General features: G+C 37.8%; 4 protein-coding genes across 5 annotated transcripts; 1 reads left to right on the top strand and 3 right to left on the bottom strand.

Moving 5' to 3' along the window:
* The first annotated feature begins 259 nt into the window (after window positions 1-259).
* Window positions 260-3,937, top strand: LOC132187172 (uncharacterized). 2 transcript variants are annotated; one of them, XM_059601386.2, is made up of 8 exons: window positions 260-519; window positions 630-849; window positions 1,004-1,394; window positions 1,986-2,123; window positions 2,215-2,374; window positions 3,123-3,276; window positions 3,370-3,510; window positions 3,616-3,937. In XM_059601386.2, the coding sequence occupies exons 1-8, from the start codon at window positions 395-397 to the stop codon at window positions 3,808-3,810; spliced, it is 1,524 nt and encodes a 507-aa protein (XP_059457369.2). In that variant the 5' UTR covers window positions 260-394; the 3' UTR covers window positions 3,811-3,937. The 2 variants fall into 2 exon arrangements, with proteins under 2 accessions (XP_059457369.2, XP_059457368.2); XM_059601385.2 differs by having other exon boundaries at window positions 3,367-3,510.
* Window positions 3,938-9,380: 5,443 nt separating this feature from the next.
* Window positions 9,381-12,237, bottom strand: LOC132186142 (V-type proton ATPase subunit G 2). The gene is made up of 4 exons (XM_088517799.1): window positions 12,082-12,237; window positions 10,646-10,757; window positions 9,904-10,004; window positions 9,381-9,680 (listed from the first exon to the last, which is right to left on the bottom strand). The coding sequence occupies exons 1-4, from the start codon at window positions 12,166-12,168 to the stop codon at window positions 9,537-9,539; spliced, it is 444 nt and encodes a 147-aa protein (XP_088373925.1). The 5' UTR covers window positions 12,169-12,237; the 3' UTR covers window positions 9,381-9,536.
* A 1,593-nt stretch (window positions 12,238-13,830) lies between these two features.
* LOC132188060 (WPP domain associated protein) lies at window positions 13,831-20,175 on the bottom strand. Its single transcript, XM_059602471.2, has 6 exons — window positions 18,392-20,175; window positions 17,492-17,618; window positions 17,294-17,395; window positions 17,062-17,129; window positions 16,950-16,962; window positions 13,831-14,124 (listed from the first exon to the last, which is right to left on the bottom strand). The coding sequence occupies exons 1-6, from the start codon at window positions 20,173-20,175 to the stop codon at window positions 13,831-13,833; spliced, it is 2,388 nt and encodes a 795-aa protein (XP_059458454.2).
* A 2,399-nt stretch (window positions 20,176-22,574) lies between these two features.
* Window positions 22,575-23,781, bottom strand: LOC132187140 (caffeoylshikimate esterase). Its single transcript, XM_059601337.2, has one exon. The coding sequence runs from the start codon at window positions 23,697-23,699 to the stop codon at window positions 22,704-22,706; it is 996 nt and encodes a 331-aa protein (XP_059457320.2). The 5' UTR covers window positions 23,700-23,781; the 3' UTR covers window positions 22,575-22,703.
* Between the last annotated feature and the right edge of the window lie 1,532 nt (window positions 23,782-25,313).

The following is a 25,313-nucleotide window of genomic DNA, read 5'->3' as shown; positions in this document are numbered from 1 at the left end:
CGGTGGATAGTTGCTAATCCTCATCAAATCAAAGTTAGCAACATGAATACCATATCAACTTCTCGGGTGCTTATTTTTTATGTGGCAGTCAAAATTATTATTGATATATCGTATACAAATTAACTCGTCCAAAATTTAATAGTAATTTTTATTAGCATATTAAAGAATTAAACTTTGTACTTTATGATGACCCACCAAACCTTTTTTTAAATTTTTTTTTTTATTTTTTTTTTTTAAAAAAAAAGCAGTACATAGGAAACGGGACTGACCCGACAAACTTATTCTTGTGGACCTAAAACTTTTCATGTTCTATGCTCAACAATAGGAACCACTTCCAAGATATTTGGGCACATGCATTAATTCACCCTCCACTCATTTCTTCTCTATCTCCCTCATGGATTCACAGTGCTTGCCTTCATCTTCCTCTCTGCATCCCAAAATCCATAGAAATGCAAAAGTAAGTCCATCATTGGCAACAACCCATCTAAGGAACAGAAGAATTTGCTTCAAATCCAGGATGTATGATACATGTAACTCCCTTCTCTAATTTCACTCATAAATTCCCTTTTTCTCATCATCTTTTCAATATTATATGATTGCTTCCACTTAAATGTTTCTGCCACCACCAGCAGCCACTACACTTGTTTCTGCTACCAGCAGCAAGAGCAGAGTTCACTATTTACAAGGAAAACTTATGCTAAAAAGACAAAGAAAAATTTCATACAATCAAGAGAAGAACCTGTCAAGGTCGCTAAGAAGAAGGGGACCATAGCTGGAGCTGTTGCTCTCATTATTGGCACCAGTATTGGGTCAGGAATACTTGCACTGCCACAGAAGGCTTCCCCTGCGGTAATCTCAAACTCTCTCTCTGTGTTTTACTCTTTTAAGCATTTGGTGAGTGAAATGAAAGAGAAACACTTGAGACTGGTTTTCTTTCTTGGGATTCTTATAGCATCTCCTAATGTGTTGTTTTAACATATAATCACCGCCATAAACATTGCAGGGAGTAGTTCCAAGTTCAATTTCTCTAGTAATATGTTGGGCATTTCTGTTAATAGAAGCACTTCTGCTTGTGGAAGTCAATGTGGCTCTGAGGAGAAAGAAGGGAAAGAGAGAGGAAGAGAAAGAGTTAGAGGTCATTTCCATCAGGACAATGGCCCAAGAGACTCTAGGAGAGTGGGGTGGAACTCTTGCCACCGCCACCTATGTGTTCTTGGGCTACACTTCCATGATTGCATATAGTTCCAAGTCTGGAGATATCCTTTTCCATTTGATCAATCTTCCAGCCTCTGTTTCAGGCTGCTTCTTCACTGCACTCTTCACCATGCTCATCTCCATTGGCGGGACTCGTGCCACTGATCAAGTCAATCAATGGCTTACTACTTCAATGCTGGGTATTTTTTTGGGTCTAATTTGTCTTTGTTGCAATGTTCACATGTCCATATGTGTATGTTTGTGTATATATATATATATAGTGTGTACGTTTTGAATTGTTAAATCCTATATTATACAATTGAGGCTCCGTTTCTATTGATGTAAAATGTTTTCAACGAAATTATTTTTCAAAAAAATGATTTCAGCTGAAAACATTCAAACGGAAAATCAGCAACAGTCATGGCAGTAACAATGACGGCTGGAAACCTCCCGCAGTAGAGAATGAGAAAGAAGTCAAGTACTGTGGGTTGAGAAGGAAAAGCTCAAACTCGAAAAATGATTTACAGAGATGAAAAAGGGAAACCATTTTACACATATTTTCTTGGTTAACCGAAAATGTTTTTGGTTTGACCAAGATTTTCAGTCATACCAAACACTGAAAAATAGGAAAAGAAAAGGTTTTCCCTCAAAACAAATGGAGCCTGAGTCAGATATGTTCTTGGAAAATCTTAACAGTTTTGGAAGCTTCCAAATAAATGGGTCATTTTCCTGATTGTGTATCCTCAGTGGCACCATGTGAACACTAACAATGCACTGAAACTGATACGCAGGTCTGCTTCTAGCAATTGAGGTGCTAGCAGTTGTCTATGGAGGGTGGTCGGGATTGGGGGAAGGTGGTGATTGGGGAAAAGTTCCAGCTACAATTCCTGTTATGATTTTTTCTTTGGTATATCATGATCTAGCACCTGGTAAAGACAATCTTCTTGAAGTTTTACTTGGTTTAGTTCAGCAAGGAAAAGAATGTTTGCCAGTTCATGATGATGCCCAGTTTTACTGCAGTTCTTTGTGCTTATTTGGGTGGTGATCTTACACGCATAAGGACTTCAGTTTTGCTTGGTAGTCTGGTTCCATTGCTGGCATTGCTTGTTTGGGATGCAGTAGCAATTGGCCTCTCAACCCAGGCTGACCAAGTTGTTGATCCCGTTGAATTGCTCATGAGGTAATCTCTGAAAACTGTATTACCTTCAAATAAACCAATACAACTCAAATTTCATGCTACAGTAAATTTAGTAATAGTTTCCTGAAAAATGGCTAATTCTAACTTTATAGTGGCTGGAGTTCAAGCTAGAAATGCCTAGTTCCGCTTATGGGACAGTGAGAGTTTTCTTGGAAAGATGTAGGTTGGATGTTTTACATTACATGCATCTTTATAGAGGCCCCATGGTAGATGACGTGAATATCAACAAAGGATAGTTAGGATACCCCTTCTAACTTGGTTCCTGTCTACCTTACGAGGGAGTTAAAAAGACTAAGCATGTTTGGGATTGTATTCGAAAAATAAAGCTTTTAAGTCGAAAAGGGTTTTCTGATAAAAGTTTCAATTTTAAGTTTTTGCTAAAAGTGCGTTTTGGCCATTTTTTAGTTTTAGACCCTTAAAAGCGCTTCAATATTTTTTTTTTATCAAATGGATACTTTTTTCTTCAAACGAACTTTTTGAGTGTTAAACGCACTTTTAAATTCCTCAAACGCACACCCAAACATGCCCTAAGAGATAGATGTACAATGGAGGAAAAGACACCATCTAGTGCAGGAGGGCAGAAAGGATACCCTAAACATTACATGCATCTTACTCTGGAGATTTTTGCATTATCTCTTGCGCCGGCTTTGTCTCATTCTCTTCATTGAACTCTGTATTTGATTTATCACCAACATCAAGTAACCCAAGCTCAACTGTTCCCTCTGTTCAGGGTAAAATGGAGTGGGGTGTCAATTATGGTAGAGACTTTCTCCCTTCTGGCGGTTGGAACATCACTAATTGGCACGCTTCTGGGCTTCTCTGAGTTCTTTAAGGAGCAACTTAATAACTTCTCATGGCAGTCTCCCTCAACACAGAAATTACAGGTAGCTTTTATATGTGATTAAGTAAAATGGTTCTCTTTTTCACATGTTACCACACACCACCAACTCTTACAAACGGTGCTTTAACTATAGCAGAGACCAAACAACATTTTTGGGCTAAGAACATGGTGGGGAAGGAATAAAACTAGCTTCACGGCTATGGCAATGGCCGTCACTCCATCTCTTTTTGTGTCAACTACTGTCCCAGATGCATTCTCAGCAGCCACTGACATTGCTGTAAGTAGAGAGAGAGAAGAATATCAGATAGTAAAACTTAGACATGATGCCAGTTGGTTATAATAATGTTTGGATATTTACTATTCATGCTTTAATGTGGAGTAGGGGGGCTACTGTATGACAATGCTCTATGGAGTTCTTCCACCAGCTATGGCATGGATGATGCTTAACAAAGAAGCTGAGGATACAGAACAAAAGGCATTTTCAAAAGCAAGGCCTTTACTCCTTGGAGTAGGACTATTTGCATGTGGTATAGTGGTAGAGCAAATTCTGCAGGATATCCTATTATTCCGCTCCTAGAGAGATCAACTTTTGGAAAATGGTGCAAAACTTTTCCTGCCTAAAGCACCATTAATTCTGCTTCCTCAAGAAAAAGCATCACATTCCTTGCCAGTTGTATCCATTCTTCAACATTATAGTCTATGAATTTTAAAAATGATACTCAAGCATTGAGCATTGATATTGAGTATCATTTTTAAAATTCATAGACTATAATGTTGAAGAATGGATACAACTGGCAAGGAATGTGATGCTTTTTCTTGAGGAAGCAGAATTAATGGTGCTTTAGGCAGGAAAAGTTTTGCACCATTTTCCAAAAGTTGATCTCTCTAGGAGCGGAATAATAGGATATCCTGCAGAATTTGCTCTACCACTATACCACATGCAAATAGTCCTACTCCAAGGAGTAAAGGCCTTGCTTTTGAAAATGCCTTTTGTTCTGTATCCTCAGCTTCTTTGTTAAGCATCATCCATGCCATAGCTGGTGGAAGAACTCTGTTGGGTTTTGAATTGCCAAATTCAGTGACAAAATACATTCATCTGCAAGGCATTTTCAAAAGCAAGGCCTTTACTCCTTGGAGTAGGACTATTTGCATGTGGTATAGTGGTAGAGCAAATTCTGCAGGATATCCTATTATTCCGCTCCTAGAGAGATCAACTTTTGGAAAATGGTGCAAAACTTTTCCTGCCTAAAGCACCATTAATTCTGCTTCCTCAAGAAAAAGCATCACATTCCTTGCCAGTTGTATCCATTCTTCAACATTATAGTCTATGAATTTTAAAAATGATACTCAAGCATTGAGCTTGAAAATTCTAAAAACGACTCCAAAAGACACCTATTCAAATGTTTAGGTGATTATGCGAAATAAGATCTAACCTAACAGTTAATATTCAACCAAACACAGATAAGTAATGAACAATCAAGAACACAGATATTTGGTTACGAAGAGGAAACCATTTAGAGAACTCTCTAAATGTAAAACCTCTCCGGGGCAGCCAAACCCAGGAAATCAATCAACTATAAAAGAATAAGGATTACAAGAAGTTCACACTTACAAAACCTTTGCAATTGACACTCCCTTGCATAAGACAAGCGACCCACTTGACTTCTACCGCAGTAGCCATTTCCAGAACATCTGGCACAATCCTTCTACTTGATCTCCTTTACCGGAACTCCGGTAGACTTCGGTTGTATATGATCTGTGATGAAGACACAACCTTTAACTCTAAGAGAGACTAACCCTAACACTCAATATCTTAAACGCTCTCTTAGCACATGGAATTCTTATGTGGAATTCCTTACAATTTCGTGCATAACAGCTCTCTATATATAGACTACAAGAAAACCTAGTACTAGTTGAAATGGGAAGAAAAACTAGTTCTAGTTGGAATAGGATTCATCCAAATTTTCTTCCTTATCTTGCGATACGATTTTGGCATAGCTAACTTTCGAATTTTGAAAATCTTATTTCACAAAGATTTGTAGAATTTTGTGTTAGCTTTCCAATGTCGCTGGTTTCACCTCAATCCGATTCTTGAGCCGAAAGTTATGGTCCGAATACTGATACATGTGCAGGATACGAAATTTAATCAAATCCTATTTTAACTCTAATTAAAGAATTCCGATTTGATTAAACTTAACCATATCATATAGGTCTTCTATTATGATTGGTTAAGCTTAACCACATCTTCTAGGTCTTCTCTTGACACAACACCTCGTGTATGCACTGCTGACGGGATTGCAGATGAATGTATTTTGTCACTGAATTTGGCAATTCAAAACCCAACAAACTCCCCCTTTGACATTCTGTGACAAAATTTACAAGTTATATCTGAATAGATAACTCATGTTTCCTGAAACACTCACAAAACATATTAAACGTATGTGGAATAGAAATACCCAATGTACCAATATTATAACAGATTTGAATAGAATATAATCATGAATAGCTCACCAAATCAGTTAAAACACAAAACAAATATCATTCATAGATGCAACAAGTATATCAAAATCAAAATCAAAATCATCTATGGTGTTCTATCTATTCCCAATCTGCACTCTCTAAAACTTTCTCTCCCCCTTTTTGTCATGAATGGACAAAGGGCAGTAAAATACCAATAAGCCCAAGGAAAGTCAGAGAAACATAAACAAAATCAAAACTATGAATGCATAATGAGTGAAATGCAAGAGCTGATAAAAAAATTCTCCCCCTCAGTGAATGACATAAAAAAAAGTCAGAATTTTTTTTTTTTTTTTTCTCCCCCTCAATATAAGACTCGTTATGTCAAATACACTCACATGATAAAACATAAAAGACTCATGTATTAAGCAATGATTATCCGGTAATATCTCAAAATGTCCAAAATATACATGAGAATAAAAAAAATATGAAACAAAAGTTTCTTCAACACAAGCAAAGCAACATGTTCCACTTGACCCATGCTTGTGTGTTGTGTGTGAAAGCTAACCATCAAGTAAGTTTAAGAACTTACAAGGTGAGGGGATAGGCCAGCAAGCAAAAACGTAAATTACCTCATGGAAAGATTGACATGTATATCTAAACAAAAGTCAAACCTTGCTAGGGCCGTGTCACCCTCATCCAATACACTTCCCATGTAGTAATAGCACATACTCAAACATTGTCCGGTAGTGACCGTCTCTTTCCACAATGAATATGGTCACGACTATTTCTATAGGGACAAGTTGAGCACAAATAAGATATAGTGAAATAGATTCCTTTTGGAATATGTTCATTTGTTTTCTTGTTTCACTATTTTTCTCTTTGAGAATGTGTCTTTAATCATTTAGTGCTTAAACCAAATTAGAGGAATGCTGGAATTTTTAGGTCCTAGGTTCAACTAGCATTTGGTCAATTTGATAGACACAACTAGTCAATCTTTCTCATATGGTTGCCTAACATAACTCACCCTTAAGGCCAAATTCATACTCAATTTAAGCATAAATGTGCACAAGAGTTCAAGCATAGGTAAAATGTACCATAGAAGCATAAGCTTAGGCCAAAAAAAATTAGTCCATTAATAAATATTCATCCCATAGTAAGCACATTTTGAGATATAAGGAATTGGATCCATGAAGTATACATGAGAAATTTATGGACTATCAAGGTGCATATGACAAAAATAAGGAGACAACCTAAAAAATATATTTTTGTCTTTTGGAATTTTTTAAAATAAAATGCACAAAATTAACGCAATGCATATATATGCAAAACTGAAATTAAAAAAAAAAAAAAAAAAAAAAAATGCAATGAATGCTACATGCTCTAGGATATGAAGAAATATGCAAGACAACCAATCCTAGGCATGTTATGGACCACCTTACTCTAGGTGAGTTCACCACCACTCCCCCTCAAAGGGTGAATGGTATTGACCTTCCTAACCCAAACCTTCTTAACCCTAGGTACAGATTTGTGACTCTTGTCAAACTCATCTAACCTAGATAACACTCCCTTCATCATTATGCATAGCCCCTCAAAACCTTTTCTAGAATATGAATTCTCACTCTTATGCCCACGAGGTCTCAACTTGAAACAGTTAGGTCGAATATGACCAACTTTGCCACAATGATGGCAGGTAGGGACAAATTTCGGAGAAGCTTGTCTCATATGAGGAGGGATATACATATACTTAGATCTAGACAAACATGACTCTACACCACCTTTTTCTTTCTTAGGAGCAGCCTTTTTATTCCAAGGTCTTTGGGATTTCAACTTAGAACAATTTGGTCTAATATGTCCAATAATCCCACAATGGTGGCATGTAGGAACAAACTTTGCATGAGTTTGTTTCCTTGAAAGAGCCTTGAATTCGGGCTTCACACAAGTATTCATACAAGAAGTTTTGCCCTTATCCAAGCAAGCTATATTGGCTTTGACTTCTTCAACTTTCACATGCTTAACAAACAAAGTTTTTCTTTCAGAATTAGAAGCATGTGAAGTAGAGGCACCCAATTTATCAATAAGCATAGTATTTTCAGATTTCAAAGAGTCAATTAAGGCATGTGATTTAGACAAATTAATAACCAAAGACTCTTTCTCATGCTCAACATCATTAAGCTTTTTAAGGGAAATTTGATGATGATGAGTTAATTTAACAAATTTCTTAAAGAGCTTGTTATAGGCCATCTGAAGGTCAATCTCCTCATCAGAATCCATGCTAAGGGATTGAGGAGTATTCATAGCAAAGGAGTCAAGGATCTCACTTAGGAATTTAATCCAAACAAAGTGAACCCGCTCTGATACCAATTGAAAATTCTAAAAACGACTCCAAAAGACACCTATTCAAATGTTTAGGTGATTATGCGGAATAAGATCTAACCTAACAGTTAATATTCAACCAAACACAGATAAGTAATGAACAATCAAGAACACAGATATTTGGTTACGAAGAGGAAACCATTTAGAGAACTCTCTAAATGTAAAACCTCTCCGGGGCAGCCAAACCCAGGAAATCAATCAACTATAAAAGAATAAGGATTACAAGAAGTTCACACTTACAAAACCTTTGCAATTGACACTCCCTTGCATAAGACAAGCGACCCACTTGACTTCTACCGCAGTAGCCATTTCCAGAACATCTGGCACAATCCTTCTACTTGATCTCCTTTACCGGAACTCCGGTAGACTTCGGTTGTATATGATCTGTGATGAAGACACAACCTTTAACTCTAAGAGAGACTAACCCTAACACTCAATATCTTAAACGCTCTCTTAGCACATGGAATTCTTATGTGGAATTCCTTACAATTTCGTGCATAACAGCTCTCTATATATAGACTACAAGAAAACCTAGTACTAGTTGAAATGGGAAGAAAAACTAGTTCTAGTTGGAATAGGATTCATCCAAATTTTCTTCCTTATCTTGCGAGACGATTTTGGCATAGCTAACTTTCGAATTTTGAAAATCTTATTTCACAAAGATTTGTAGAATTTTGTGTTAGCTTTCCAATGTCGCTGGTTTCACCTCAATCCGATTCTTGAGCCGAAAGTTATGGTCCGAATACTGATACATGTGCAGGATACGAAATTTAATCAAATCCTATTTTAACTCTAATTAAAGAATTCCGATTTGATTAAACTTAACCATATCATATAGGTCTTCTATTATGATTGGTTAAGCTTAACCACATCTTCTAGGTCTTCTCTTGACACAACACCTCGTGTATGCACTGCTGACGGGATTGCAGATGAATGTATTTTGTCACTGAATTTGGCAATTCAAAACCCAACAGAGTTCTTCCACCAGCTATGGCATGGATGATGCTTAACAAAGAAGCTGAGGATACAGAACAAAAGGCATTTTCAAAAGCAAGGCCTTTACTCCTTGGAGTAGGACTATTTGCATGTGGTATAGTGGTAGAGCAAATTCTGCAGGATATCCTATTATTCCGCTCCTAGAGAGATCAACTTTTGGAAAATGGTGCAAAACTTTTCCTGCCTAAAGCACCATTAATTCTGCTTCCTCAAGAAAAAGCATCACATTCCTTGCCAGTTGTATCCATTCTTCAACATTATAGTCTATGAATTTTAAAAATGATACTCAAGCATTGAGCATTGATATCAAATAGCACAAAGTGAATCATTTATTTTATAAAAGGAACAAAATTAACTAATATGGGAGCCATAAATACAAACAATGTCACTGCCACCAGAAGAATTTCCAACTTCTACGGTGAAGTAGAAGCAAAATAGAGAATATCCAAGCAACTGCCAAGCTTTTTCAGGAATTTAGTTCTTCACAGTGGTCACATGCTTTAGAAGCATCTGTATGACATCATATGATATTCTTGCAGCCTGTGTCTTTAGGTGACGGATCTTTGCCACTGTCTCTTGCTCAAGTCGCTTCACATTAGCACCTGCATCCCCACTGCTCTGTTTGATGTACATGAACAAATTTCAATTACCACATTGATATCACTAAAAACAGATCATAGATGCGTTAGAAATTCTAAAGTTCATCCGCGCATCGTACGCATAACGCAGACAAATGTAGATTTTAATTTACCACTTTGGATGAGATGCAGAGGGAGGAGGGGTTATACATTGGTCAAAGGCATATCCATTTATGGAAATTCAACAATCATCAAATACTTACCTCCGAAACCTTTCTCTGAAACTCAAGTTCTATCTGAGCACGAAACTCAGCAATCTCCTTCTCAGCTTCTTCTTTGGCCTGTTTTAATCTGGCCAATTTATCTGGAGAAACAGAAAGGAAGGGAGTATAATCAGTGCATGCATCCAGCACTAAACCCGCACACACAAATAGACACACATCATCTGTTCAGTCCAAAACTTAGGTTTCAGCACAAAAGATTTAAAATTTAACATTATTGTCTATGAATTTACAGGAATATGCCGCCAAATAATGCTAGTTTGGGAAAAAGGATTTATATGGTCAATCTCAACTACTTAAGGAGAAGGTTGCATTGCATTGTTCACATTTGTGTGAATTCCCACGAGATCATGATATCATATCTTACTCTAATGCCAAAACATGGCTTCAAAGAATTGACAATCTAATGCATGAGACTATTTTCCAATCTAACTCTAGAAGAAATCTTGCTCATGCAAAAATTAATATTCGAAAAGACTCATTGCCTCAACATGTTGGGAGGATATTATTCCAAGGCTCAGTTCTCAGATACTTTGGAATATCCTGCCCACTCACAAACTCCCAGTTTGAACTCAGTTAGAGCCAGGTGATCACCATCACTGCCTCACCTTTCTCTCAGAGGCCCAATCTACCCACTCTCTCCCATCGCATATCTAGAACATGTCAGTAAGCATACAAGTGCAAGCATATTATTATTTCATATAGAAAAGGAAACGTTAGTTACCATTTCTGGCAGCATTGACAATGTGCTGAGCCTCTTGTTCAGCTCCCAGCAGTAGTTGAATTCCATTCTGCCCCCTGTTAGATTCCATACCAGAGCTGCCAATGCAGCTGAACTGAAATATAGATAGGATTATGCAATTAAAATTCATTGAGAATACAATAACAAGATGCTTCCACGGGATTATAGATAGGGTCATCAAGTTCAAAAATCAGGGCCGACTCTTGGTGCCTCATATTCTTTTAAGAACATGTTTGGATTATTGTCAAAATGCAAAAACCACATGATTACAAGCAAGCATGATCTCATCACTGTAAACAGACATTGGTGTCAGCTCCATAAACATTACCCCCACCCCCTTTTCTAGTTTTATGCATGGCTACAGTATAGCAGATTTCCCTAAAAGGTGTAAACAATTTCTAAGATGGATCACCTGGACTCTAGCATCCTAGAGCATGAACCACTGCATGCTGGACCTATTGCTAAGAAATTACATGAGATAACAAACTATCCAAAGATAATTAAATACTTTAGGCCCAGTGAATCAATCGAGATTCTGTAAAAGTCAGAACCAGCATAACTAGTGAATCACCATCTTCAAAGAATCAAAAAGTTCTCTCCCTAACCAGAAAAATAAGACACCCAAAAACAAAAACAGAACAGATACAAAAGCAGCAGGAAATTATCAAAATGCTTGCAAGCCATTGAACTTGAAAGTATTCATTCAATATATAGAGGAAAAAAATAAACTACATCAATTGGAATCGGAATGGCCTGACAAGACTAGTGAGGCCACTAAACACTAAATCAATACTAACAGCTTCAAATAGTTCCCGATCGAGAGGGATTCAAAGTTTAACCATTCCAGAAGTTAAAGCTATCCACAAGCTTTTCAAAAGCAAGATCAAGTCTGCAAATTCTGATGGCTACATCTTGTGGAACTTGAATCTAATCAAACAATCGTTACACCAATCTAACAGACCATCTTAAACACCAACTCATATGATCATCTACAAAGAGCCCAGTTTTAACATAACACATTTTACAAAAAAATATTATCTTGCACACCACATAGACAACAAAACCATCAAATCTGGGTCCAAACTTTACTAAAGATAATCTAACAATACCCATTTAGTTTTTCTCGAACAAAAATGATAAAAGTCACTTTTTTTTTTCTTTCTCAAAAACCCATTTAGTGTTTGATCAGCAGGAACATATTCCTTAATTTACATTATCTTAGATTCAACAACTGAAAATTCAGATCATGGGATCGAAAAAAAACAAACAAACTTGTCAACCATTAATCAAAGATCTAAGAGACAAAGGCAAGCACAGTCACAGTGATATGCCCAGAGTTAGAGAGAGAGTGCAAGGAACAAGGGACAACGTTGTAACAGGCATCATAGATTCATAGAGAGAGCGGGAGACAGACATACCTTGAGAAACGATGGTTGGCCAAGATGCAAAAGTACTGAGATGGTAAACGTACTACAACGTAAACTAGAGAACCTCGTGTTTTGCATTCCCAAATTCCATATTTACTGATCTTTTCCTGTACCACTTTAGTGGCGCTGTTGAAGGATGTGAAGGCGAAAAATATATCCTTTTAGTTGGTGGAAATGCTATTTTCCATTTTCTTTGGGTTAATAACTTTTTTACTTTCAGATTTTTTTTTTTTTATAGATTTTAAAACACGACAAAACTAGCTCCTTAAATTTTGGAAAAGACCGAATCACCATCGTCAGTTTGAAAAATTCTATGGGGGTGATTCGTCCCATTTAATTTTTCAAACTGGAGGTGATGATTTGATCTTTTCCAAAATCTGAGATGCTAGTTTTGTCATGTTTTAAAACTTAGGGGAAAAAATTAAGGTTCCATTTGTTTTGGCGTAAAAATATATTTTTTAATGTATTTTTCAAGTATTTAGTGCATGGAAAATAAATTAATAATAGTCAACAAAAATTATTTTCGGTTTGATCGAAAAAGCTTCTTTAATTTATAAGAAATTGTTTCTATTTTTGAAAATCGTAAACTATTTTTTGAGTTCGAATATTTCATTGTTAAATCAACAATCCCAACCACGACATTGCTAGGACCCCGCTAGGACAGTACTATGCCACCGTCGAGACTCGCCGGGACCTGGCTGAGCCACCGTCGGGACTTTACCGAGACCCAATCGAACCATTGTCAGGATTCGCGAGACCTAATTAGGTAACCACTGGGACTCGGTTGGGACATTATGGTAATTGAAAGTTATATATATATATATATTTGTTTTAGAGTCTAATATCAGTTTAAGAGTGGATTGAGTATGCCACTTTAGTTGAATATACATGAAAAATATTGAAAGATTAGGAGAAATGATTTTGGTAACAAGGGTGTTATCAAACGAATTCAAGTCACTGGCCACTGTAGACTCAAAATAATTTTAAATGAGTAAGGATAGAAATTATTCTACAATGTTGATATAATTGTCCCAATTAATTTTTAAAATTATTTTTCTAATTTAAGAATTAGTTGAAACTATCAGGTCAACATTATAAAATATTTATAAAATAAAAAAAATAATTTTCAACCTTACTCATATACAATGAAATATCTGTTTGAAATGGACTTAATTCTTTGTGTGTAACACTTTGAGAATTATAAATAAATAATGATTGAGAGGTGTTATACATTTATCTTTTGCCCGTCTCTATCAATCTCTTTTGCAAATTTATTATTGAAACAAATTTAAAGGTGAATTTGCACATCTTTTATACCAAATGTATAAGTTCAAATATAAAGATTGCTAGGGATTGAATCAGGTGGACAAGGTACCTGGTTAGGCTGGTTAGCCATGGCTAGCTTGAAGTGAAAGAGAAAAAGCATGATGTTTGGATGATGCCTCTAAACTCCTAGTAATTTAAAGTGAGATGATTTCTCTAATCTCCCAAATTCACATTGGAGTTTTTAAATTTGTATTACCATCAAGAAATTATATTCAAGGATCTTAAAATATCAAAGTTCACTTCTAGATATTTGTTAGAATATATGGAAAATATATTCTAACAATATTAAAAAATAATAAAAAAAAAAAAAAAAAAAAAGTATAAATGGCCAAAACATTTGAAAACAAGCCAGAATCCCTGCAACCTTAAAGAACCGGTGTCCTGGCTGCCCTTCCAAACTGGCTCCTTCTTATATTAGAGCGCCGTTTCTTGTACACCAGCCCTCCCAACACCAAGGCTCCTACCCCAAGCAACACTCCAATCGCTATTCCCGCCTTCTGTCCGGCACTCCGTCCCCGAGAAGAAAATTTTGCTTGGGATAATGGTGGCGGAGCCTCTTGATGATTGGATGGTGGTGGAGGCGGGGGAGTACTCCCTGGCGGCAGAGCCCCTGGTGGCGATTGACTGGGTGGTGGTAGTGGTGGAAGTGGCGGAGGAGAAGTAGTATTTGGCGGAGCATTCGGACTCGGTGACGGGACAAGTTGGGCGCTGGAATTGATGTTAAGGTGTGGGAAGAGAAACAGTAGTAGAATAGAAATGAAACAAAGTGTAAGCAGTCCTGCCATGAGAGCACGTAAGAAGAAATGAAGAAAAGTTGACGAGAATAGAGGTGCTATATACTATTATTATATATACACATTCCTGGGAGAATCAGGTAAGGCTAAAGATGACAGCGGAGATGCCAATAGGATATTTGTTTGAATGCGCCAATCAAATGGGAGAAATTGAGGTGGGAGGTTGCCAAATGTTAACCTTTCTCTTTTTAGTATTAATTGCGACTCTTGGAGGCTCTTGATGGCCGGTTTACACTGTTTAACGACTCCGAAACAGCAAGGCTGCCGGCCTGTCCGCCGTGTACCAATAATTCTTTTCCTTCTCATTGGTCTTTTTTCCCTTCAATAAATTTATCATTGAATTTGTGGGTTTTTTTTCCGTTCACAAGAATTGGACGGGAAGAGGTCCAATAGCATGTCTCACCATTACCACCAGGCAACGCTTTATGTATGAAGCTGAAAAGGACATTAGCGCCACGCCAACTATTTGAGCCATTGGCATCACACACAACACAACCAGAACATATAGACAACGCCAATAGGCCGATCGAGGTGGGCGATAGGGGCGAGAGAGGGGGCAAACGTCTCTATGGCCCGCCTAAGATTTAACTAGTTTATCTACTTTATTCTTTTTACCTCTGATTGCCTATCCCACCTTAAAAAAAAAACGCTAAAAAAAAAACACAAAAAGAGGCCCTTATTATGCATATTAGTGTAAATGTTAGAAATTATAATTTTTATCGTATAACTATCTTGTAAATTTATTATGCAGACGTGTTAGGACCAACCAACCATTGAATCAATTCTTGTTAAAAAAATATCAAATGGTTGATTGAGACTATCACATCAATATTGTAGAATAATTGTTCCCAAGAGGTAGCTCAAACGCCTAATGAAGCAGAAGTCACTAGTTCGAATCTCCTTCTTTTCTCTTGTGGGGACACACACACACACACACACACACATATATATATATTGTAGAATAATTATGCACATTTTTAACATTACTCTAAAGAGAAAAGCTATTTAGTAAACTCTTACAACTATGATTGATGACCTCATAGTGAAAGTCAGCCTTTGGATCAACAAAAGCTTATAACAAGAAAAAATCATGGCTGATTTTCACTGCCACATCACCATAGTTGTATATCAGTAATATGAGAGTTTATTAAATAATATTTCTTTATTTTAAATATTATATGTGACAGAATTCTCAACAAATTTGTCAAAGTGTCAAAAGCAATTATAACCTCATGATTCACCAAAAAACCTTAACTAATTAATATATAGTTTATATTAAGTAATAAAATTTCTATATAAAATTTATATTTAAATTGCCCTTTTTAAATTAATTGTTGATATATATATAATCACATGATATAATTATAGTTATGTTACATGAGATTATATATGTATGAAATATATAATTATAGTTACATGAGATTATAGAGAATAATGATTTTATTTAACCCCAATTAAATTCTAAACGAGCTCGTGTCGAGATAGATTTGACAATAAATCATTGCTTAAGCAAAAAAAATCCTAATTACCACTCTAATGATCTATTTTTTCATTCCATCTATGTTGGGTAAGATCGGCCACAAAATACTTAATAAGCCTCGAAGGTTATTTACCTTAAGCAAGCCCATCATGAAAAGGCCCTTATCCAAATATATCAACTCACCAAGGGTGAAACGGGAAACTCACAATCCTAAGAAGATAAGCCACGCTCATTAAGAATGTGGCCTAGCTTGCAAAGCCAAACCAAGCTACGTGTAAGCACGTCCGAGCTAGGAGCGCCACCCATGTTGGCCATGAACATGGCGGAGCCATCAACCAACTCCACGATCCCATGATCAACCTTCCCAATATTGCACAAGGTAGATTCTTGGGAACGTGGGGCCGAGAATCGGGGAATGCTAACCGCTCATTAATGCCTATAAAAGAGAAGCTCACACCAGATAGGTTAATCACTCTCAAGCTATTTATTGCCAACTTGCTCTCTTTCTCTCAAATCATCAACTGACTTAGGCATTGGAGCTATCCCTCATCGGCAAGCTTTTATCCTATTTTCCTCTTTTGCAGCTTAGCATCTCTCGGACTTGGTGCTACATCACCTCTCGAAAAACTGTCATCAACAATCTATATTTCTTTCAAATCCATCATTGATTTTGTAGGTCTCACATGTTTGATGATGAATTTGAAAAAGAAATTGGAGGAATAGGTCTCTATAACCATAATTTTTCACAAATATAATTTGAAAAAATATGGCACTACTTTAATCCAGCAAAAAAGAAATCATACAGCGATTTGAGATTCCAAAATATGAAAACTCATCGAGGACAACTAAACATTTTAACGCTAGGCATGAAAAAATAAATTATAAGTTAAATTTATATGTTTTAAACAATAATTAATTAAGTTTTGTTGAATTACTTATTTATTTATTTTCTCAGTTATTTTTTTTAATATAGTTTTATCAATTTTTGTTTAACTCTATCTTTTAATCTTGCTTCTTGTGAACCAAAATTTTAACTCTGCTTCTGCACCTGTTGGATTGCTTATTGCCAGAAAAGTATTAAAATATTAATTACTGAGTGATTAAATAAACAATATTAGCAACAATTGGCCAAAGAATACTAAAAAATCAAAACGTAAACATAAAGCTAGCTACGTATGGAAAAGATACTTTCTTTCCCTTGTGTATATACGCCTATATCGATCTGTTTGCAAGTGAGTGGAATTATTTCATGGACCGACCAAAGTTCGTATCCTGCCATTGATGGAACAACACAGAAACTTGAGATTGAGAATAAAAATGGCTCAGAAAGATAATCTGCCAAATTCCAAGTAATGGGAAGTCTAATCTTACTCATAATTGGGTCTATGAACACCTCCTCCTGTTAGTTCTTTCTTAATCAGATTCAAAATGTCTGAGACCTGGGAAAAGAACACATAAAACAGTGAGCACAATGATGATTAAGCCATTTTCTTTACGGATTGAAAAACATTAATTGTACAATTGAAAGAGAAAACATACTAAGGGCGACACCATTTATCTCAACACGTAAAATAGTTAATTGAAACGAGAGGTGAACGATTACCTCAAAGTACTGCTGCAAAGCTGGTGAATGGTGATGCAGAGTTGTGTATATCTTCTCAAGTAGACCCAGAAGCACATCCACTTGATCACCTAGCAAATCTACCTATATATGTATCCCAACAAAGAAGGAGTCCTGAGCATGCTTAATTGTTTCTAGCTAGCTACACATAATGTGAGGAACATGATTGTATTTCAGAACCTCAAGTTCAGACTTGTGCAGATTGTGGCATCTCCTAACAAATGCCTTCCTGTAAAGCAATTCCTTAGTTCTCAGCGAAGCAACAAGCTCAACAAGGGGATCTAAATTGTACTTCACCTCTTCCAACCTATAAAGAGGTGTTAAAAGAAGTTTTATTCTCCTCAAGGTATATATACTTTGAAAACCAGTATGAAATGAAGTAGAAGAAACACAAGTAAGGTTTAAGCATGGCATAATGAATTTTGAACCGGGACGGAACCAAAATTTCTCATCGGGGGATCAAAGCATGAACGAGAGGCCAAATTATTTATATATTTTAAGGAAAAGTTTTATAAAGGGGTGTTTGTTCCGTCCCTGCTTCGAACTATTTGTCTCGTAATGACCCATCATACGTACGTAGTAATAGGGATAAAATCAAGATGAGACAGGTTTAGTAGAATTAGGGTTTATCTGAATATTTGAAATCTTATCATTTTTTATGTTATTCATTATAGTCTATTTAAAGACCATTTGGCTGTAAAAAAAAAAGAATTCGAGAAAGTATTTGTGAAATTATGGTATTCTCCGGCCCTAGTGGAGTTTTGTGATCTCTCCTATTTGAAATAAGCTATTGTGGTAAATAAAATAATTGTTTCACTTAGACCCCATTTCCTGACACAACCCAACCTCAGTAACCTATCGTGTAGATACTAGAATCAACATGAAAAACAGATATTAGAAAGCAATTTAAAAGTATACTATATATGATCTCCAAGATGCGGTCAGAAACAGCTCAGATAATTAATCGTTAACACCAAAAGGCTACACTACCCATTTCTGGAAGAGTTGCCATATATATATATATATATATATGAAGCAATGATCATTTACAATGATATAAATCATGAATAAGTGAAGTACCTCAAAATGTTCATTCCTAATTTTTGGTGTACTACACGCTCAAAATTCACAAGCACTTGCAGTAATACTGGGAGAGGTGAGAAGACAGAATCAGATTCATCTAATTCCCCCTCTTCATGGCCTCCAGCATGTGCATGAACCTTTTCTAAATCACCAACTGTGATGCCTAAACTACCCCCAAACTCCCCTAATATTACCTTACTCCTCACCAGCTGGTGCAAGGCCTTCTCTAGCTTGTTACTTACTGAGCTGAAAGCATGTTCCTCATCAATATTCTGCTCTTCAAGAATCTCCTGCTCTTCCATCTCTTCACTTTTCAAGCCCACAAGGTTAAGGTTTTCTGTTTGTTCCTTTGATTGATCACCATTATATGACTTGTCTCCCGTGATATAGTCTTGGATTCCAGGCTCAGCTTCTCTAAGCAAGATAAAGGCATCTTTGGCTGCCTCAACAATGACATACTGATATATATCTTCCCTGATCAGATTCTCCATATTATGAGCATCTATGTCCATCTTCAATTGCTTCACCATCTCCCTAAGTAAAAGCATACAAGCATCCTCCCTTCCTAGACCTTCTGCAACTTGGAAAAACTCCATACTATTTGGGAAGTCATGGAGAAAATCATCTGGAAGTTTGAACTCTTGACTTTGACTTGATGCAGAAGTACTTGCAGTGTCAACAATACTTTTGATGCTCTCACCAAAGACAAAGGAATATATCTCTTCTCTGATCTGGGCTTCAATTTTGCTGCTTTCAAAGTTCTCATTCCACTGTATAATCGTTTCCCTGAAAAACCCTTTATATATACCCTCACTTATCAGGCACTCCAAATCATAATCACATAATTCAATGAAAAATTCTTTCATAAAACCTTTGAGAAGGGTAACATAGGCCTCCTCTATTATCATGGTTTGCAAATTTGCATCTTCTTTTTCTTGTTTCAGTTCTTCCTCTTGATCTTTTACTGCATAAGAAACTGAAACCTTATCAATCATGATGGTATCTTGGATACTACTCATTAAGCCTTTAATAAATATAGATATGGTATCTTTCTCTACAGACCATCTCCATTGTTGCTCTAAGGGCCCCATCTCAGACGAAAAAATAGCCCTCTGCATCTTTTCAAAAGCAATATCTAAAGTTTCCTTCAACATGTCTATATCCAATCCCATCTGTTCAATCCTTTTGTTGTCAATGCCTCTGCTTCTTTCCTCATCTATAAGTTGATAACTATCAGGCTCAAGTTTTTGTTTGATATTCCACACCTGTTGATCCACTGAGTTCTTCAGCTCACAAAACTCACCAATATCTCTGTCTTCAACAAACTCCTCAATTCCCTCACTCTTTTTCCTTTCAATCTCAAGATCAGCACGCAAGGAAACCACCTCTCTTTCTTTCAGCTCCAAAGCTTGCCTAAGCTTCATTTCATTCTTTACTCTCTCTGTCAACTCTCTGTCTTTGTCTGATATAGCCAGCTCGGATTCCCTAAGACGCCCATGAAGGCGGTCTCTGAATTCTTTCAAATCTGCGAGCACTTCCTCATGATTGCTCTCAAGAATGCAGCTATCTGTCTCCTCTTGCACAAACTTGAGACACCCTTCTAGCTGCATTACAGCCAACTCGTAGAACTTTGATATCTCATTCAAGCGCTCCACAACCCCTTCTTTGGATTTTACTTTCTCGTGTGCTTTATCCATTGCTTGGTGCACAATCCACATCATGGTTGAATCTGTTATAGAAACCCTGCATCTACCGTCGATCCCACCAAAAAGCTCGTCCATTTTTGACTAGAAAACAATGGAGTTATAGTATGAACGAAAATGGGAATAAAAGAAAACAACATTGGGATGAACAGAGCAAGCAGAGAAAGAATGTTGAGCTTGGTAGAATTTTTCAATGATGTGGCAACTTTGGAAAGTCAATGAAAATAATGGGCATGTGATCTCTTTTTTCTCGTCTGTCCCTTTAAAAGTGGATGGTTTAATTGACCTGTTCTTCATAACCCCACCCCCCCCAAAAAAAAAAAAAACAACTGATCTATTTTAGATTTTATTTTATTTTATTTTTTAAATTCAATATGAAAAAGAAAAAGAGTACAACAAAAGGAAAATTAACAAACAAAGGGATGCGCACCTGGCAATAGTCCCAAAACAACCACAACAGTATAAAAATATTCTAAAGTTATCGAGAATGGGCCAAATAAATAGACCGACTCATTAGATTGGTTACGAGAATTGGTGGCTTGAAGAGACAAAGCCGAAGCAAGACTGTCATCATAATACCTACTGCAGGAGTCGAAGAGGAGAATCACAACAAAAAAATAAGCATTGAAGATTGTTGGATCGGATCCAACCAAGAAACCAAGAGAAGCACCATCTTGACGTCCCATGAAGAAGGAACCCATCAAAGGATACTGGGTAGATACCAAAATAAAAGTTGCAACCTGAAATATTGATAGACTAAAAGAAGGTTCCAAGTATGAGGAGTAGTAGAGTATAAAACTAAATCATTTAAGTATCTAAGGAGTGAAAAAGTCATCATTAACGGGCTTGGATATAGAAAATAACATTTTTATAAAGATTTTTTTTTTTAAAAAAAAAAAGGAAATTAAAGTTGCCAAAATCTCTCAACCTTTATGGTAGTTCTGCTTCCTTATGCTTATTGACACCAAGACCAATGAATTGTTACTGCGTGCTAATTGCCTGAATCCATTTCGCATTTGAAGTGTAAAGTAAGGTGTATATAATTTTACATTATTTAAAAGTATACTTAGATGATTTAGCTTTATACTCTAGTACTGGTGTAATTGAATATGTCCCGATTACAACATTACTTAGAAAATGTTATGATACTTAGTAGACAAAGCGGCTCATTTAACAATCAAATATGCCCCGAAATTGACATATCTTGAAACCCTAGAAGCAGTTCAAAAAGAAAAAGAAGAAAGCTAATAAAGGCAGTTTTCAATGATTTGAGCACCCAACTCATCTGAGAAGTGGCCTTTGAAAAACGCTATGCCGACTCCAAAAACTTGTTTATCACAATTTATGCGGAATTAATATTATGAAGCAATAAACAATTCAATCACCAAAAATATATAAAGCAATAAAGAGGCAGACACAGATATTTTGGTTACGAAGAGGAAACCTTTTAGAAACCGATCTAAAAGTAAAACCTCTCTGGGGCAGCCAAACCCAAGAAATCACTATCAAAAGATTATCCAGAGATTACAGACAATAGGAACACTTACAACCCTTTGCAAGACCTTGGCTCTGTAAGATCGACAAGCCTACAACTCGTCTCCTTGCTCACAATCTTCTTCAACGTGATTCTCCTTTACCGGACTCTTCCGATAGACTTCTCAACCGTAGATTTATCAAAGGAATAACTAAAACTCTAAGAGATTTAATTTAACGCTCACCACATATGATCTCTCTTAGCACAGCCTCCGACGAACTCTCTGGGGGTAAAAATTCGTGCTTCTCTCTTCTATAATGATGTATATATACTCCCGACAAAACCCTAGACCTAACCCACTCAAAATCATGTTTATGGGCCTAAAACTTACGGGGTGTCCGGACATGTTAATGGGCGGTCCGGACACGGCTTTGCAGAGCAAGATTTTAGTTTCTGGAAATGAGGTCCGAACCCGGGGAATTGCGGTCCGGACCCGGCCTGTCCAGTCTTAATCAACAGCTCTGATCGATGGGCGTTTGTGGTCCGATTGAGCTGAAATTTTGCAGGGACGTTCATAACACATGAATCTACATTATGAATGGTGGAGATTGGATTCTGAGTATTCTATATCAGTGTTTGAGCCCATAAGCAGTAGCATCTGCATTTTGAAACTGAATTAAGCCAACACAAGAACTAACAGCCTTGATGGAGAGCTAAAATGGTGATGAGACAGATGAGCAGCCATGGTGTAAAGCCAGTGGGATACCAAATAGGCAAGCAAAATCTCCCCCTTCTTTATACGCTGAGAATCTTTCCAAATCTATGAATAAATTGGCTTTACGCCTATGTAGTTATATGTCTTAGTCCACTGAATTTGTGTGCCAAATATATCGATAACAGAATAATATTAGAAGACAATAAATACATTAATTTCGGAAAGTGATTTAAAACAAATTAGTGCAATAAAATTTTGACTAATGAGGGCGGAAAATAGCATTATGAATGAAAAAAAGAAGCAGATAACTTATTAACGGATATATTACATAAACTGGCAATTGGCAGCCACAAGGCAAGCTCTCATTGGTTGCTAATATTGCCATGTATACAAACTTAAAAACATCATCGCTGACGACTATTTTATAAGGTTAGGGCCACCCTCTCCTGCGGCGCGTGTGGAGCGGTTCCTAAGCCATTCCAACATGTACCCGAAAACCAGCTCAACATTCTCATCTGTTTCGCCAATCAACTGGTGCCACATACCAGGGTAGATCTTGAGCGTCTTATCCTTACTCGAGGCGCGTCGATACAGCTCCTCAACGCAAGCCGGGTCGCATATAATGTCATCGCCACCGTGAACGATCAGCAAAGGCACCTCCACCTCCTCGAACCTCCCCTGCAGCTCGCTGCATATCCTCAGAAGTTCAAGCGCCGTGGCCGCGCGTGGTCTTGCCACCGTCCTCCGAGGGCTCGCCAACGCCAGCTTCCTCTTCCGCTCCTCCTTGAACGAGACCTCCGGTATGGACCCCCGCGTTGGCACGACGCGCCACGTGGGGACTAATGCTGCGACTAGGGAGAGGAAGTGCTCCAGCGGCCAGGGCGGTTTGAACTTTGCACTGACCCCGCACATTGCACCGTTGAGGATGAGGCCGTCCCAAGCGCGCCCCACGCGTTCCTTGCGGAGCGTGATGAGGAGCGCGATCGCGCCGCCGAGGGACTCGGAATACAAGAATGAGGGCAGGGACGGCGCGTGGCGAGCACGGAAGGCGTCAAAGAAGGAGATACAGTCGTCGACGACGGGGTTGATGTCGGGGATGTGAGCGACGAGGCCGTCGGAGAAGCCGTGGCCCTGGTGGTCGATGGCGCAGGTGGCGAAGCCGGCTTTGGCGAAGAAAACGGCGGTGAGCTGGATCAGCCAGCTGGACTCGCCGGTGAAGCCGTGGACGATGGCTAGGATTCCGATGGGCTGGGTCGGGGGGAGCGGTGTCCACCACTGGGTGAAGAGCTTGAGGCCCCTGGCGTTGGTGATGTACTCGGAACCGTGGGTCACCTTGTGGCGCTCGTAGAACTGGTCGGCCGTCAGCGAGCCGAATGGGCTCTCCTCGTTGGCCTCCGCCACTGGGTGCGCCATTCTCACTCGGTATTGGGTTCACAGTCACAGAGTCGAACTACTTATTGACCCCCTTGGAGGTGACGGTTATCCATCCCGTGCTTTGTTTTCATTGGACTCCCAGTCCAAGGACTGATCTGGACCGCAAATCTGTGTATATCATTTATTATACAACTCCGTACTATATAAATGCCACCACAGAAATTAGGAATTTGAAATGGACCGGAGAGGATCAACGTAGGGCCAAAATTGTTCAATAAAACGTAAAATAACAATTTTACCCATTTATTAAAGAGGATCGGCTCCTCTCCAGCAAGGCATTGAAGTTGTTTTAATGAGGCAGCGGGAGGTTGTTGGCAAAGTCGAACTAACACTGCCCTTGCTTTTATCGTGATTAGCGAGTGGGTTCACCCAAAAAAAAATGGTTATACAAGCCTTTCATCTGATTTGGGCATAGCCAAAAACGATATTGTGCTTGTCTTAAACGGCAACGGCAACACAAGAGAAAGTGTGAGTTTTTTTTTAAAAAAAAAAAATTGAGGCAGCGGAAGGTTTTTTAATTTAATATATTTATATTTTTTTTAAATTAAGAGTGACATGTGTTCTCATTTTATTGGCGTTGACATGACATATAACATAATTCATCAAATATTTTAACAACCCAAAAAAAAAAGGCATAAGAGAATTTTGTGGATGATAGTCAGTAATAGAGACTAAGACATGGCGTTTAGGTTTAACTTTGATTTGTTGTTTTATGTTGATATGTCATTTTTTTATTGGAAAGTATTAAAAATAAATAAAAAATTGTGCCTGTATTTTCTAATTGAGTGTTAACATGATAATGTTTGATAATAACATTGCGTGAAAGCACCATGAGCTTTCCTTTGGACCTTCGTGGTCGGACAGGCTCGTATTGGATCTGAGGACAATGTCTCGAATGGCTCATGGCGTGGGAAGTAGTTTGGGAGGTGACGGGGCCTTGGTGAGCCTTCAGTAGCTAGTTGGTGTTGGTAGGCCGAGAGAGTCTTACAACATGTTAAAAAAATGCAGTTGAATACACATGATTAAAACAATCTAACCTCCTCCTCACTACTGAAAACCAATTAACCGATGGGGCGGGTCATGGCCAGACCCACGGGTCTAGCTGTTTCTCCGACACCGGAGCTCTTGTTTTCGACCTTTAAGGTGATAAAATCCTTAAAAGATTCACTTTACACCTCTAAGTTTTAGTTTTGAATCAAATAACGAGTTTTGAGGCATTAGAATCAAATTTTGAGGCGAGTCACAACAGTTTCAGACAGGTTTTGAGGTGAGACCCATGACTAGGGTGGCTCGCCGGCCACCTCAGATGGCCTAGGGTGACTGACCGGCCACCCCATCTCCTCCTTGGCTTTTGCGTGGGCTTGGTGGAGCTGGGCAGGGCAGTGTCTCTGCAGGTGGCGGCGTTGTTGTCTGGGCAACAGACGTGAAGCTTGAGAAATTTTTTGGCTTCAGACAATTTTCTAAGCTTTTGTTGTTTAAAATATAATTTGGTACAACCAAGTTTATTTTATAAATTGAAATAATCTAAAATGGTTTTCTAACTTGACCGTATAGTAGCGCCTCTCTGAAATTAATATGATTTTATTTTCTCAA

The sequence above is a fragment of the Corylus avellana genome, chromosome 6, assembly GCF_965113065.1.
Source record: "Corylus avellana chromosome 6, dhCorAvel1.hap1.2, whole genome shotgun sequence".
In the NCBI taxonomy this organism is placed as follows: domain Eukaryota; kingdom Viridiplantae; phylum Streptophyta; class Magnoliopsida; order Fagales; family Betulaceae; genus Corylus; species Corylus avellana.
This window is presented reverse-complemented; position numbering and strand designations above follow the sequence as displayed.

Excerpts from the sequence above, each read along its gene's own strand:
- LOC132187172 (XM_059601385.2), top strand. The coding sequence starts at position 395 with ATGGATTCACAGTGCTTGCCTTCATCTTCCTCTCTGCATCCCAAAATC. Across the intron at positions 520-629 it reads ATTTGCTTCAAATCCAGGAT|CAGCCACTACACTTGTTTCT; the intron begins GTATGATACATG and ends TGCCACCACCAG. Across the intron at positions 850-1,003 it reads CACAGAAGGCTTCCCCTGCG|GGAGTAGTTCCAAGTTCAAT; the intron begins GTAATCTCAAAC and ends TAAACATTGCAG.
- LOC132186142 (XM_088517799.1), bottom strand. The coding sequence starts at position 12,168 with ATGCAAAACACGAGGTTCTCTAGTTTACGTTGTAGTACGTTTACCATC. Across the intron at positions 10,758-12,081 it reads GCCAACCATCGTTTCTCAAG|TTCAGCTGCATTGGCAGCTC; the intron begins GTATGTCTGTCT and ends TCTATATTTCAG. Across the intron at positions 9,681-9,903 it reads TTCAGAGAAAGGTTTCGGAG|AGCAGTGGGGATGCAGGTGC; the intron begins GTAAGTATTTGA and ends TACATCAAACAG.
- LOC132188060 (XM_059602471.2), bottom strand. The coding sequence starts at position 20,175 with ATGGACGAGCTTTTTGGTGGGATCGACGGTAGATGCAGGGTTTCTATA. Across the intron at positions 17,619-18,391 it reads TTAGGAATGAACATTTTGAG|GTTGGAAGAGGTGAAGTACA; the intron begins GTACTTCACTTA and ends ACCTCTTTATAG. Across the intron at positions 17,396-17,491 it reads TGCACAAGTCTGAACTTGAG|GTAGATTTGCTAGGTGATCA; the intron begins GTTCTGAAATAC and ends ATACATATATAG.
- LOC132187140 (XM_059601337.2), bottom strand. The coding sequence starts at position 23,699 with ATGGCGCACCCAGTGGCGGAGGCCAACGAGGAGAGCCCATTCGGCTCG.